The sequence below is a fragment of the Pocillopora damicornis genome, chromosome 2 (assembly GCF_964200805.1).
Source record: "Pocillopora damicornis chromosome 2, jaPocDami1.2, whole genome shotgun sequence".
NCBI lineage: Eukaryota > Metazoa > Cnidaria > Anthozoa > Scleractinia > Pocilloporidae > Pocillopora > Pocillopora damicornis.
The window spans coordinates 26,602,949-26,617,083 of NC_142671.1; the positions used below are offsets into that span (position 1 = coordinate 26,602,949).

The 14,135-nt window shown below is 39.1% G+C and overlaps 1 protein-coding gene and 1 long non-coding RNA gene across 5 annotated transcripts; one reads left to right on the plus strand and one right to left on the minus strand.

Moving 5' to 3' along the window:
* Positions 1 to 97: 97 nt before the first annotated feature.
* LOC149050532 (uncharacterized) lies at positions 98 to 2,146 on the plus strand. Its single transcript, XR_016184189.1, has 3 exons — positions 98 to 300; positions 1,566 to 1,727; positions 1,853 to 2,146. It is a non-coding gene; the product is annotated as an uncharacterized LOC149050532 (long non-coding RNA).
* On the minus strand, positions 838 to 9,856 carry LOC113670062 (uncharacterized). 4 transcript variants are annotated; one of them, XM_089198092.1, is made up of 5 exons: positions 9,714 to 9,856; positions 3,039 to 3,398; positions 2,262 to 2,591; positions 1,817 to 1,891; positions 838 to 1,489 (listed from the first exon to the last, which is right to left on the minus strand). In XM_089198092.1, the coding sequence occupies exons 1-5, from the start codon at positions 9,781 to 9,783 to the stop codon at positions 1,314 to 1,316; spliced, it is 1,011 nt and encodes a 336-aa protein (XP_089054218.1). In that variant the 5' UTR covers positions 9,784 to 9,856; the 3' UTR covers positions 838 to 1,313. The 4 variants fall into 4 exon arrangements, with proteins under 4 accessions (XP_089054218.1, XP_089054219.1, XP_089054217.1 ...); XM_089198093.1 differs by having other exon boundaries at positions 3,039 to 3,395; positions 9,714 to 9,839; XM_089198091.1 differs by lacking the exon at positions 9,714 to 9,856 and adding an exon at positions 4,307 to 4,468.
* Between the last annotated feature and the right edge of the window lie 4,279 nt (positions 9,857 to 14,135).

Sequence of the window (14,135 nt, forward strand, 5' to 3'; positions counted from 1 at the left end):
TCAAAAGACGAGACCATACCAAATCGCGATGTATTTTGGTATTACAATATTGCATCAGCCCTAGAATTTTATCACGTAGTTATCTCACGGTCATACTGTGCCGATCAGAACAAAACGACCCTTGTTTGTGTTCCATCTATCTCTTATATATTTTCAGTCATTGAGGCATTTCATAGCTGAACAAGGAATATCTTGAGCGAATTGTTTGGAATCTCTGTCTCAAATTTTGGTCTGTCTAAAAATAGCATCTTCGGAAAATGGGCCCCTTCTTGGTGTAGAAGACACACAACATCAGCCTCAGTAACCTATTGTTTCCATTTGTTTTCCTCGGTCTTTTGTCTCTTTGTTCTCTATTGTTTTACGTCAATGATGTTTTCTACATCAAGTAAGAGCTGCAAAATGTTACGAATATTTGGACAAGATTGAAAAGGACATATTCAGGGCCGTAACAAGGTATATGAGATCAGGGATCACAGCCCCAGGATCTGGGATCACAACACTTGGGATCGGGATCAGCAGTGTTTTTGTGGAATCAGGGATCAAAATTGTGAACGTTTTTGGGATCAGGGATCAAAATTCCCAATGTTTTTGTGATCAGGGATTAAAATTCTCAACGTTTTTGTGATCAGGGATCAAAATTTGGGGCAAAAATACAGGATCAGTTAAGAAAAAAAATACCTTGTTACGACCCTGACATATTGGCCATGCAAACTGGTTTTGCTAGCGCGTCTTAGATAACTCAAGTATCGAATAGATTGTGCTGGATATTTTTAAAAACTGATCTCAGTTGAACGCATTTAAACTTGCAGCCACGCAAACGATTACTTGACTAGGATATGCTATGCTAAAAAATGATGACTTTATTCTAAGTTTTGTTACCTTACGTTGACTTTGATGTTGGTCGCTTGAAGTAAAGAAATATATCACAATACTTGACTATTGATAAACAAGAACACTTTACTGCTAAATATACTCTACTAAAATCTATACAGAGAGGCTCATGCTTTTAACAGAAAATAATAATGCTCAACAAAATTTATTTACTTGGCTTGCCACAAGTCAGAAATGGCTCGTGAGCGAAGAAGCTGCACAAGATTGTGACACGAAACAACATGAAATACTCATTAGGACAGTAGGTCCATCTTATTAGAGCATCTTGATCAACACAAGAACCCCGTTGTCCTGATGATGGAGAGGCTCCTTCATGGACCCTTTGATATGTTGTGGGTATTCGTTAACCACATCCTGTGTCTCAGTTGAGCAGAACCTTAGATCAGATATGTCCAAAGGTCGACTGAGTCTTAAACAATCTGCTATCTAGGAAAAATAAAAGTTGCCATTATAAAGCACAGAAATAAGAGCCCTCTTTTCACTTCTATGGTTTTTGGCGTGACGTTATTCGAGATGGTAGATGGCTGTTTTGTTCTTTTGCTTTCATTTTCTTGTAAAGGCCTTCCTGTGATTTCGTCTGGGCTTCTGGTTGGTTTACCTGTGGCAGAAAAATGTTTCGTTACAAAATAAATCTTCTCATTTGCAGCATATTTTGCTATTATTCGATATTTCAGGGTCTAACAGTTATTTGAATTGAGGAAAGTATTCAATCATCGCCCAGTTTCATCATCACAGCGCAACCAAACAACATATCACATTTCCTATCAAGTTACTAGGGTAATTTCCCTTGCGAAGTGTGGCCTCCGTCCGAGAGTCAGATGAGTCGAAACAGTGCGGTAAATTCACCTTTCAAATGTATTATCCAAAATTAAAACTGCCAAGATCAATCCCAGAAATGAAAAATTTGTTGTCCCCTTTATGATACCTGGCCTGACGTTATGTGCATTTTCTTTGCTTTCAGTTTCTCCTGAAGACTTTTCTGGAGTTCCGGTTGGTGTGCCTGTGGCAGAAAAATGTTAAATTAGATTCATCAAGCTCTTCATCAGCAATGTGTCGCCATATATGACACAATGGTCGTATACTTTCCCGTTATTCAATATTTCAGTTTTTTTTTTCAGTTATTGGAATTCCTAAAACTACCTCAATATCGCCCAGCCTTTATCATTACAGCGTTTAATTACGAGCAACAGAACGCATTTCCTATCAAAGTGGAGTCTATAGCGAAATAAAGGGAAGACACGAAAATTAAAATCAAGCCCTTGCTGTTGGATTTGTTTACAAGAAATTACAACCTATGTTATAGAACTTTTTTGCACAGTCGTGACAAGTCAACATTATCACAAATGAACGAAATCAAGAAGCTGTCTTACCAGGACAAACCACAGGATCGATTTTGAAAATACATTTTTCGGGCGTTTGTTTTCGGGGATCGTTGTGTTCAAAATAGAACATAAAATCTATCTCAGCGTCTTCCATCTTGACGGTTCGCATGTTTACTGTTTTATATCCCGGTTCCAATCTGCCCTTGTACTCTCTACACCCGTCCATACAGGTGCAGTTCCCTTTTTCATTGCAGAAAGTGATATCTTTAGATCCATCAGCTTTTTTCAAGAACGCTCCCAAGCCATGTGGAGTTTGAAGAAATTGTTGAAAACTCGAACAAGATAAGTTAGCCCTGTGACCAATGCAACTGCGAACGCCTGAACATCAATAAAAATACGTAAATATTTAGTAAAATGATGCAGATGATGTCAGTTATTAATTAGCGTGTAAACTGAATAAAGTTATATTGTAGCTAAGTTTCTTATTTTAAGGATATCATAAACTTCCCGAAATAGAAAATATCTTCTTGGTGTTACAGTTCTACCTGTTCTCGCAGTATATCCATTGGCGCCTCATAGAACCGATAAAGAGATTCTTTACAACTCCCCTCCCCCCTCCCCCTCCCCTTCCCCCTTCCATCCACACAACACACACTCGAAGAAGAAAGGGTGGGCGTCAGCAATGGAAGATATAGTTCCAAGAAAATAGGGGAAGTCTTAAGGGATGGGAGGGCAGAAAGTAAAAATAAAAGGGTTGGCGGCCTCTTCAAATTACCTGCTTCAAGATTACATCATCGTTTCTCGACTGAGGATAATTCAACTTACATTCGACAGCTGTGAAGTCCTTGGTATGAAACTCAGTGACCTGATATTCAGGTGCGGTGTGTACATCGCATGAAAAACGCAAAGAATCATCTAAGTTCAGCATCCGAAAGGTCATTCTCGTGGCGTTTTTCTCTAAGACTTGAACTCTTCCATACAGTTTATTTTTCTGCACAATACATCTTTCTTTGCGGCAATAAATTTCTGATGCTTTTTCATCGCTTGGATTCTTCAGGTCGTTTATCTTGTATGATGTTCCTCTGTTAAATTCTTCTGGAACCCTTTTTGCAGCGTCACACTCAAACGTTTCGGTTTTTTCGGGACAGGTATATTTCTTTCCCTCTAGAGTAGTGCTGCTGCCTGCTAAGATAAACAGATTGACAATCGCGATGAGAAATTATTTGTGTGATTTAACGAAGCACCATGACGAACTCCATGAGTGATTAAGGCAGAATTTCTCCTTACAATATCAAAACAATACCAAGCAGACAGTTGTTGAGAATGAATCGACCAAACGTTTGAAAAATGGATTCTTCGTCACGCATTTCGCATGTATTAAGAATTTTGCTTTTGCCAATTTTATTTCCAGCTCGTGTAATCATTTTTCCCCTCAACAGTTTACGTGCCTTTTTGGTTTCAGCATTCTCATCTCCAGGGAGTTTATATCCTTCAGTATATAACGCTTGTAGAAGCGTTCTCATCGCCTAATGAAACTTCTTCTTAATTTAAGTAACGCTAGAAATTGACATCAAAACACTGCGCTGTGAAAAATCAGTGAACAGGCACTGAGGCCCTCACACACAACAGACGCCATATGGTTAAGCGATCGACAGATAAACATAACCTCTTTGTCATTGCCAGCGTATTATTGGTTTTCATGAGACGTCACGCACCTATCAAATTAATCTCTTAATTTAAGGTATTCATCCATATGAACAAACAAATGTTGGAGGCTTTTTCAAGTCTTTGAAAGGCTTGATGACTAAAAATTTCTCGACTCATCGGCTCTTCCGTCGAAATTAACCTCAAGATATTCCTAACGTTTCATTCAAGATCTTCACTGATCGCGGGGCTCAGAAATTCACGAATCACGAAGAACAAGTTTTTCTGCAACAGTCGAATAGAAGCAAACCTTGAATATTCCCAAAATCAAGCAAGGCAACCCTGTCAACCGCCGTTTACTCCGTCGCAAAGAGCGGTTTGGCTGGCTACTTTGACTTTACAATAGAAAGGACGGTCACACTCTAACACAAGCGTATCAAAACACATACCACTAAAAACGCTCAGCAGTGCGACGAGAAGGAATAAACTTTGAAATGTTCTACAAATTCCATTCGCCATATCTATCATCGATCAATAAGTGCTCTAACTTCCAGTTTTAACTCCTGTATCCCTGGTCTGTACTGCTACACTTACCGATATATTTTGATTTTGGGTAGTTTTCCCTTCGATCATGATTTGCTTTCGGGGAAATTACGTAAACTACTATTTCTGGTGCTATATAAAAGTGTTATGTCGTCAATAGCGATGTCACCCTTTGTTCATTTATGACAATATCTTTTGTTTGGTATAGAGAGTGCTTTCCACTCATTTATCAGAAGACAGCTGTAATGTAAATTGATGCACTCTGTGTTTGTTCTGAGCAATTATTGCTTACCGAACAATCATTCAATTTTTGGTCCTTATTTAAAGTGCCTATGACACGAAAGTCTGTTTTGGGTAAATATTTAGAATCCGTGTACCTTAGTAATCCGTTTACCTTAGTGCCAACCGATTTTCAATTGCATATGAAAATGAAACACAAATTTTATTTTCGCTTTTCTTTGCTGCAAAACAACGAAATTGGACTTCCATTTCCGTTTTGTATTTTTTCGGATTACAAATCGTTTTTCGTTTTCGGCCAATGGCAGTAAAACTGACACTCACAATCCGTGTACAGTCCGTATACCTTGGTGCCAACCAATTTTCAATTGTCAGGAGCCCATCACTTGGAGCCTTCAACTGCCCTGTATTTTTGTCAGGGCGTTTTCACAGACAAGTCTGTTTTTAGCTTGAATTTACCGCGAACTAGGGGTGCGTTCCTTTGGGAGGATCCGGATTAGGATTTGTGATCCAAGATCACACAGATCACGGTGCAGGAAAGGAACGGAATTTTAGACGAGCTCTCAGAGAATTCCAAAAAGCGCGCTATTTTAAGACTTATGTATGCACGTGGGTTATTGAGCTCTTCCCTGAATGGCTCGTCTAACTGCACGGTCTTTTAGCGCGCACAATTTTTCTAATTAGCAATAATCATTAGCAGCAAATTTTTTCATAGTAAACTCAAACGATGGACAGAAGTAAGTATTGATTATGATATGGATACTTGGGAACCCTGAATGCCTGCGATCAGTGGCCGGTCGATTTAACATTACAAAGATTGTTACTAATTTGTAATTGAACACCGCTGGGCAAAATGATTAATTTCTGATCCTTCGCCCAAAGGAACGCTTTGGATCGGTGATCCAATGATTCGTCTTTAGATCACGCAGATCAGTGATCCGATGAATGAAAAACAGCAGAGAGAGGTCGTGTGAACAAAGGCGTCCCAAACTCACGTCTCGATAAAAAGCAAACGATTAGTTCATGAAAGCGTCACATGTTGTGTGACTCGGTGTTAACTTACGGGAGGAACCGTTGAGAATTTGAACATGTTATAAGGAATAGCATGGCGAACGAAATATGGTCGATTTAAAACGATAAATATTTCGAAATATGAACATTTTACACCTTAAATCAATAGAATCTAGTCACATCTTTTGTGTCCATTGTGGTTTCCGGCGTTCTCTGCCGTTTTAAGGTTGCTTTGCCGTCACTGTTATTCCGGTTAAACATCGGTCAAAATAGAGGTGCGCAGCATTGACTTCGTCTTATATTAGGAATAACAGTGAGCTTGAGACGCTTGCGGTGTAAATATTTTGAAAAAACCTCGGGAAGCAGCAGTTCCGAGGAAAGTTCTAGTGAAGATGAACCTGACTCTTGACCGTTCAATGATCAAAGCGACAATAGGCACTGTGAATTTTGCCGCATGCGGCAATTATCGACCGCACTTCACAAAAATAACCAAGATTTAACAAGATCGAAGCCCAATTCGAAAGACTAGCATTATCTTGCGATCTAGAAAAACGCTCTTCATTTTGTTGCACCCACTTCTGTTCAATCCTGCGTCGCAAAATTTCCTTTACGGACTGTGTGGATAAAGATTCTTGAGATGAAGCAACTCGCACACAGCTTACTGACGCAATTTCTTGTTTCCGCGCTCTCCATCATCGCTGACATTTCGCCTCTTCATCGTCTTGAATTTGGACTCTTTTCATGAAATTTTCTTTAGAGGGGCCAGAATCAGAAGACGGATGACCTTTGATACACGCGAAAATAAAAATAAATAAATACAAATAAAAATACAACGATGATCCGCACTCCTGCGAATTCAGTTCGCAAGTGAGAAAAATTTGCAAAGGATACTGGGATATATAAGGAAAGGAAGGATTGGAATACTGGAATGCAGCAAAAGAAAGACGGAATTTGCGTAGTTTAGATATGAAGACGTCCCCGGATAAGGCCGCCATTTCTTTTTCTTCGCGTTTCATGGATCGTATTACCCAAGTGAGCTCGAGTAGCCTATTTTCCGCGAAAAGATAGTCTAAAATAAATCGTTCTGTGAAAACGCCGTGACATAGGCCCATTGCATTGTGGGAGTTGAACGCTCCAAGTAATGGGCTCCTGCAATTGTATAGGAAAATGAAACTCAAATTTCATTTTCGTTTCTCTTTGCAGTAAGAAAACAGAATTGGACTTCCATTTTCGTTTCTCTTTTTTTCCCGCCGGGAAGGAAACGGAATTCGAATTCACTTATTACACCGATTCCTCAAGTGCTTTCATTTTGTCTTAAAAGTGTCTCGTGGACTGGTAACGAATTGGTGGGTGATGACGTAGAAAACTGTGAAAACTTACAAATCTCTCACATTCTTTTAATTTTGTATCAATCAGCGTTGAAATACTCTTGAAATTATGACCGATAGCGATGTATGGCTACCTTCAGCAAGTTTTACCGAGAGTTTTGATATATCGAACTCAGGTAGCAAAGAATAAATTGGAAGTTGCGAGCACGGTTCAGCCCTACGAAGGAGAACCGCGTGCATCAAACGAAGATTTCGACGAAGACTGACAAAGGCGGTTTCTTGCCTGTGGTTTTCAGGTCAAGAAAAGGATAAAAAAATCCCTTTACTGAATATTTAGTTTGTTGCGTTTGTGTTTTGTTTCTATGGCGAAATCTATTTTAAGAATGGGTAGTGTGTTCGTTTCCGTTGCCATACCATTTCATTCTTTCGCACTAAGTGCGGCGAAGGTTCCCCTTGCACGGTGCTCTAGAGTTTCGTTGCTGTCGAGTAATTCCCATAGTAAACCAAAAGCGAACTTTTGACGAAAGAATCAGTTGTATCACGAGGCACGATGATTTTTCGCCGAGAAGTCATCGAGCAGTTTCACTGCAAGTTGCTCTTTTCCCCGGAGAGTGCAAAGGCAGAGGCTATCGTTGTCGAGCCGGTCAAACGGAAAACGAGTGAATTCATAGTAATCTGATTCGAGTTAATCTCAAAGAGGGATTTTAATAGAGAAAAAATTCTTCAGTTTAAGTGCAGCGTTGCCATATGACCCATTTCGCCCAATGGGTAAATGAATATTTCAAATGCATCGACTTTCACACGGCACATGAATTCGCTATCATCTAATTCAATAAAACTTGTGTTTCTTTATTTTTTTCATTGCGGTGCCGTTAGCACAATGACATTGTTACTGTTGCTACTTTTACTTTCTTAAGAGTTGGGAGAATTGATGGCTCGTGAGATGGATTTTCGGAAACCTAGGTTAGGAGAATACACGGCCGCTTCAAGCTTGTGTTTATGCCAGCATCCGCCAGAGGTTTCGCACTGTTCACGCAACAGGATATCGGTCAGCTCAGGAAAGGGCTTGAACTTTATTACAAATGATGTAGTTCTGTTATTAAAATACGATGAAAACTACAACTGGTTCGATTTTCATACGATTAGACAAGCGCAAATGTAGTCATGTGGAAAGACAAGGAATATAAGTACATCTCTAGTGCGTGAAAGAAACAACAATAGGGAGCTCACCATTCTTCGCTTGCGAAATACCAGCCGAAAAGAATGTTGAACAATCACGCGCGCTTTATGGGGACACTTTTTGGCCGCCAAATCGTACTTTCAATGCACAAAAAAAGTGGAAAAGGAGAACTCGCCGGGCGCTAAGGTCGATTATTTCTAATTTTAAATACCGCTATCAACCAGTACAAAAAAAAATTCGTGTCGTAGGCACTTTAAAGAAAAAAAAATGCTTTTTCTATCAAATTTCACGAAAAAATATTTTGAAATGATTTCTTTGCACGCTCCCTCTAATTCTCATTATGCCCCAGAAAATTACATTTATTTACGAACTACAATGTAATTAACGTCTCACAGGTGAAAGAATAACAATAAAAGTGCTTAAGATAATTATCAAATCAAAGATCCAGTTATCGTGTTTGCACTGCAAATTAATAAATAGACTCCGCCTTTCTGCAGTTACCTTTAGAGGTAAAGTATTTAATAAATCACTAGGAAGTATTCTTTTGTTTAGTCTGAGGCAATTTTTAGTTCAGGTTAAGTTGATTCCTTCTTCCTCAAAAAATGTGCTGTTGCAGAACGTCGTGTCGTTCCTGACTCGATTAAGTGGACTGATTGCTTTATAGATTTGCATTTTAAATCATCACGTCGTGTTTATCTCATTTCTCAAGGAAATCTGATCATTGCCTTGATATATTTACTTTTTTGGGCCGTGCGCTCTTCAACAGGAAAAATTAAACTACGCGCGGCTCCATATCCTGCCGCCTTGACAGGCTCGCGTTTTCGCTCGCTTGTCTCGTTGGCAATAAGTATCCCCAAAACTATCAAGCTCAAATTTCTACCTTCTTCTCTATTAGACTAATTCCACAATAAAACCAGCAGTTTTTAAAAAAGAATTAACGTTTGGATAGTTTCGACGCATACATTTTAACAAATATTTCAAGACTGCTATAATTTGTTTGTTGATCACCTTTTTCTTTAATACCCGTGACTTTCGATCATTAGTTGCATTTCATACCTCGTATAGTAACTGCAAACTAACTTTCCTTACAAACTTTTCAATGCAGGGAAGATAGCAACTGAGTTCTGGAAAAAAAATCTATTCACTTTTCCATTCTCTAAAGGAACCTTCCCGTAGAGAAAGATAATGTAGACGAACAATGTCACGAGGTTGGTATTCCTATGAGATATTTGTAGGTCGTTTAGGTCAGACTAAACAAGTTTGTTGCGTATTAATTAATTAATTAGCCAAGGGCAAGCGCGTCTAACTTTATACCCTTCCTCACTTATATTCGGATGACAAGGTTCACTCTTATCATGACATGTCCTTTCGGCTTAAGTTTAAAACGAGCAACGATCGCTGATGGTCACGTTATTTAGAGGGGTGTTTCAGCAGACTTCTATCCAGAAGCGGTTCCCTTTATACACAGTGACGACACAGGCTAAGTCAGCTGATTTTGGCTTAACTTCTTGGTGATCAAATGAATTCCAAAGTGACAAAGAAAATCTCAAAACCTACCACAAGAAAAGACGAAGAATGCTTGAAGTACGAATGCCCTCTGTGATAGTATAAGGCGGAATCTGTGCATCTTCTACTTGTGGTACTCCTTTCAACGCTAGGAATAATTCGATTGTAGCTTGAATACAATCGAAACAGGAAAAAGCTTGGGACTTTAAAAGGGCTTTTTCCCTAATTAATTCTCTTTCACTTTGACGGCGTGATTTCGAACTACATGTATTCCGTAACATTCTAGTCGACTTAAAGTAAACAGTTTTTCTTTTTGACCTCAGCAAATTGAGGCCAAACTGAAAATCAATAGCTAGAATACATTTGAATTTAAGAGAAGAGGGACATGGATTCTTCCATTTTTTCTTCGCCGAAAAGGGCCTTTCGACCTTTGTCAATAGAGGGTACAGATTTTGTTTCATAATAATTTCATCGTCTCGAAGATGCCCGGTCCTAGCTAAAGATCGCAATGGCTAGAACGTCAGTGAAGTTTACTATCTAGTTAAAGGGATTTTCCGCAAAAAATGGGTTACCGCAAAAAATTGCGATGTATTTTGATATTACAATATTGCATCAGCTCTTGAATATTATCACGTAGCCGATCTCACGGTCATATTATGGCAAACAGAGCGAAACGACCCTTGTTTGCGTTCCATCGATCTCTTTCATATTTTCAGTCATTCAAGCATGCATTCAAATCCGAACAAGGAATATCTTAAGAGCTAATGTCAGCATGCATCAAACAAACAGCGGCAAGTCACCCAAATTTGTTTTCCCTCCTACTTTTATATTTTGTAGCCCAATATGTTCTAATAACTGTGCTGTAGTTTTTTTGTAAAACATATTTTAGTTTTCAAGAAATAATTTTTTTCGATCGACCGCTCCAATATGCAAATTATCACCGTGAATATTACCCGAGTTGTGTGACCTCATGTATCGAATGTACTTGACCTACGGTATTTCTGTGAACATGATCCTTTGTTTTATCATCTAAACTTAATCCCTTGTCGTTATTGAAGCTGCCAAGGAAATATTTATTTTTTGGTGAATATTTTTGTCCGACATACTTTTCCTATGTCGAAAAGTAGCATCAAAACAAAGACAGTTTTAACAATGACCGATATGACACAATCTACTGAGCTTCAAGCTTCCAAAAGACCAAAGGATGGTTATAAAGTTACTGTAAAAATTTCCTTGTGTATTTTTGTTGTTCTATTTTGAGACGAACTCAAGGTCCGGCAAAATTTACTTGATAGCGACTATGAAATGTACATGATGCGCCTACTTGTCGCCACCGTTAACTGGCATAAATCACTACAACTTGTTCAAAAATATAACAAAACACTCTTATCTTGTTTATTTATGATTTTATTAGCTGTTTCGATGATCACGTTAATTATACTCTACCACATTCTAGCCAGATTTGAGTTCCAGTTTATATATCTTCTCTAACTTATTATATCAGTTGCGTGACAAGCGTGACACAGAAATTCGAAGATAAATCAACCTCCGAAATACCAAGATGGGTTTTTTTCCTCTTTGCATGACATCTAGAAAAACATTTCAGGAATTACTGCATTCAGAAAACTAAAATGTCCGGATCCATCAATGATTCCTTTGCCGGCTGAAATCAAAGTATGGTTACAGTGGTCAATTTGATTGACAAGCTACATACTGATTTAGCTAACTGATCTGTTTTATAAGCGTCTCATCTTACATGCTAACATGGAGATTTGCTATTTAGTTATATCGTTCGCTGGTGGAACTTGTGGGTTTAGTTATCGAGAAGACCAAGTCGTTCCCTTGCGTGATTGTTAAAAAGACATTTCATGTCACTTGTGGAGTTGCAAGTTTTCAGATCCAGAAAATGAAGTTGATCTTGTTTTGTCGCGTGCCGGCATCTTCGAGACGCCAAAAGATATCGATGATTTTACGACTCCCCACTCACAGATCAAATCTCGGCGTTGGGTGGAATCGTAGTTCCAATAGCAGATGTTGGGTGCCAAAAGAAATGTCCGGCCATGGTAAAGGTAGGGTTTAGTCGATTCCAAAAGCTGATAGGGGAATTAGCAAGCGTGTATCACGGATAGTGCTCAAGATGTCTGGAAAATTCATACAATCTGGCTTCGGTAAGTAGGCTACTTTAGGTTACCGGGACGAATTTTGTCGTCTGTTCATATGGGAAATTTCAGCCCGGTTACCGGGATGAAAAAGAGTCGAAAAGGGCGCGAAACGTGGACTGAGGCCCTGGGAACGAGTTTGAGCGCGAAATTCAAGAAAGTAAACAAAGATGGCGCCACGTTCAACAGTTATATCGTTCGCTCCCATCGTAGCGTTATCAACGCTCGTAGCTCTAGTGCTACAACTTCACAGGGTCCTTTTGCTATGGAAAATACATCAAACCAGGCAGATTGATGCAATCCGGATCGGCTTGTTGCGGAAGAAAAGTTATTTCTTCCGAAATGTAAAGCAGCTGAAGCAGAGAGATTTGTACAGAAAAAAACGAAGTTGTTGGCATAAACCCGGTCGAACTGACTTGTGGTGGAAAAACATCTGGACGGGAGTAGCACCTGAAGAATGTTGGAAAGAGAACTTTCGGATGTCAAGGGCTGCTTTTGTGAACCTGGTATCGGAGCTAAGGCCATACATTTCACCAAACCCAAAGTCACCTAACCACAGGGCATTGAGTGCAGAAAAAAAGGTTGCAGTTGCATTGTATTTTTTAAAAGACACTGGTTCCCTGAGAATGACAGCCAATAGTTTTGGAATAGCACTCAACACTGCATCAGCTGTTGTAAATGAGGTTTGTCAAGCTATTTCAAACTATCTTGGCCCGAAATATCTCCATCTTCCTGAAGATGAAGAAAGCATGAGGGAGAAGGTAGCAGAATTTGAAGCCAAATTTGGCATGACACAAGCTTTTGGTTGCATTGATGGGACACACATTCCAATTCAGTGCCCATCAGAGAACTCACAAGATTTTTCCTGCTATAAGCAGTTTTTTTCATTAAGTGTGCAGGCTGTGTGTGACTATAAAGGCTCCTTCATGGATGTTGAATGTAAGTGGCCTGGAAGTGTCCACGATGCAAAGGTTTTTGCCAATTCTTCCATCAGTGCCAAATTAAGAAGTAATAAATTGCCCTGTACATTTCAGACTCCAATTCCAGGTGGTGTCAAAATACCTAATTACCTCATTGGTGATCCAGCTTATCCATTGCTTCCTTTCTGCATGAAAGAGTATGATTCATGTACCAGTAATGAACAAGTTGTTTTCAACAACATGCTGCGTTCTGCCAGGAACCAAATTGAATGTGCTTTTGGCCGGCTTAAAGCAAGATGGTCCATACTCACTACAAAAGTGGACTTCAAACTTGAGGCAATACCAACAATTATTTATGCATGTTTTGTATTACATAATTATTGTGAGAAGCATAACATGTATGTTGATCAGGACTTGGTTGACTCGCAAATTCAACTTATGAAGGAAAATGAAGATCAGTTTAAAAACACTCCTGATCCAATTTACTCTTGTGATGTGGGAGAAGGGAGTGTTGTGAGGACAACACTCACAATTAGTACTGAAGAATCTTTAACGTAGTACTTAAACTTTACCCTATTTACATGTATTGCTGTACTTAGTTTAATTAACTTAAGGGGGGAGACCCTTAAATACAAAATGCATGCTATGGATGACTTCTAACTGTCATATCTTGAGCTCCCTTAGTATCCTTGATTTAGTTTTTGGCCATATTTGTTCTATTGGAGGTCGCCTTCACTTTCGGTAGTCATGATCATATTTGGTAAGTCATGTAACAATAACACAAAAACCGTATAAACTCACACAGCTTACATCTTTCCCCAATGAAACAAAAGCCAACGGGTAGAGTGCATTCAGGTGCAAAATTTGTAGAATGGATTTGTTAAAATGTATGTTATTGAAGAAGCTATGACATCACAAAAACTTCATGACGTCATAGCTTTTTCAGTAATGCGAATTTTAGCAAATCCATTCTACAAATTTTGCATTTGAATGCACTCTACCTGTTGGCTTTTGTTCCATTGGAGAAGGATGTAAGCTGTGTGAGTTTATACGGTTTTTGTGTTCTGGTCACATGACTTGCCAAATATGGTCATGACTACCAAAACTGAAGGCAACCTCTAACAGAACAAATATGGCCAAAAACTGAAGCAAGGATACTAAGGGAGCCCAAGATATGATGGTTAGAAGTCATCCATAGCTACCATTTTGTAGTTAAAGGTCTCCCCCTTAATTTGCTAGCTGAACATTGTCAAGACATGAAAGATCCTAGCATATAACAACAACCTGATATTCTTGAACACAAACTAAGGCCACTTGAATGTTGGTAGTGTTCATTGACCAGCCCCTATATGATCGGCCAAAACCGATTCATATTACAGTGTAGGTACTGTAGG

Bases quoted from the DNA above. Each gene is read 5' to 3' on its own strand.
- LOC113670062 (XM_089198091.1), bottom strand. From the start codon at position 4,385: ATGATAGATATGGCGAATGGAATTTGTAGAACATTTCAAAGTTTATTC. The intron at 1,892-2,261 runs GTAAGACAGCTT...TTTCTGCCACAG, and splicing joins CGATCCTGTGGTTTGTCCTG to GCACACCAACCGGAACTCCA. The intron at 1,490-1,816 runs GTATCATAAAGG...TTTCTGCCACAG, and splicing joins TGCACATAACGTCAGGCCAG to GTAAACCAACCAGAAGCCCA.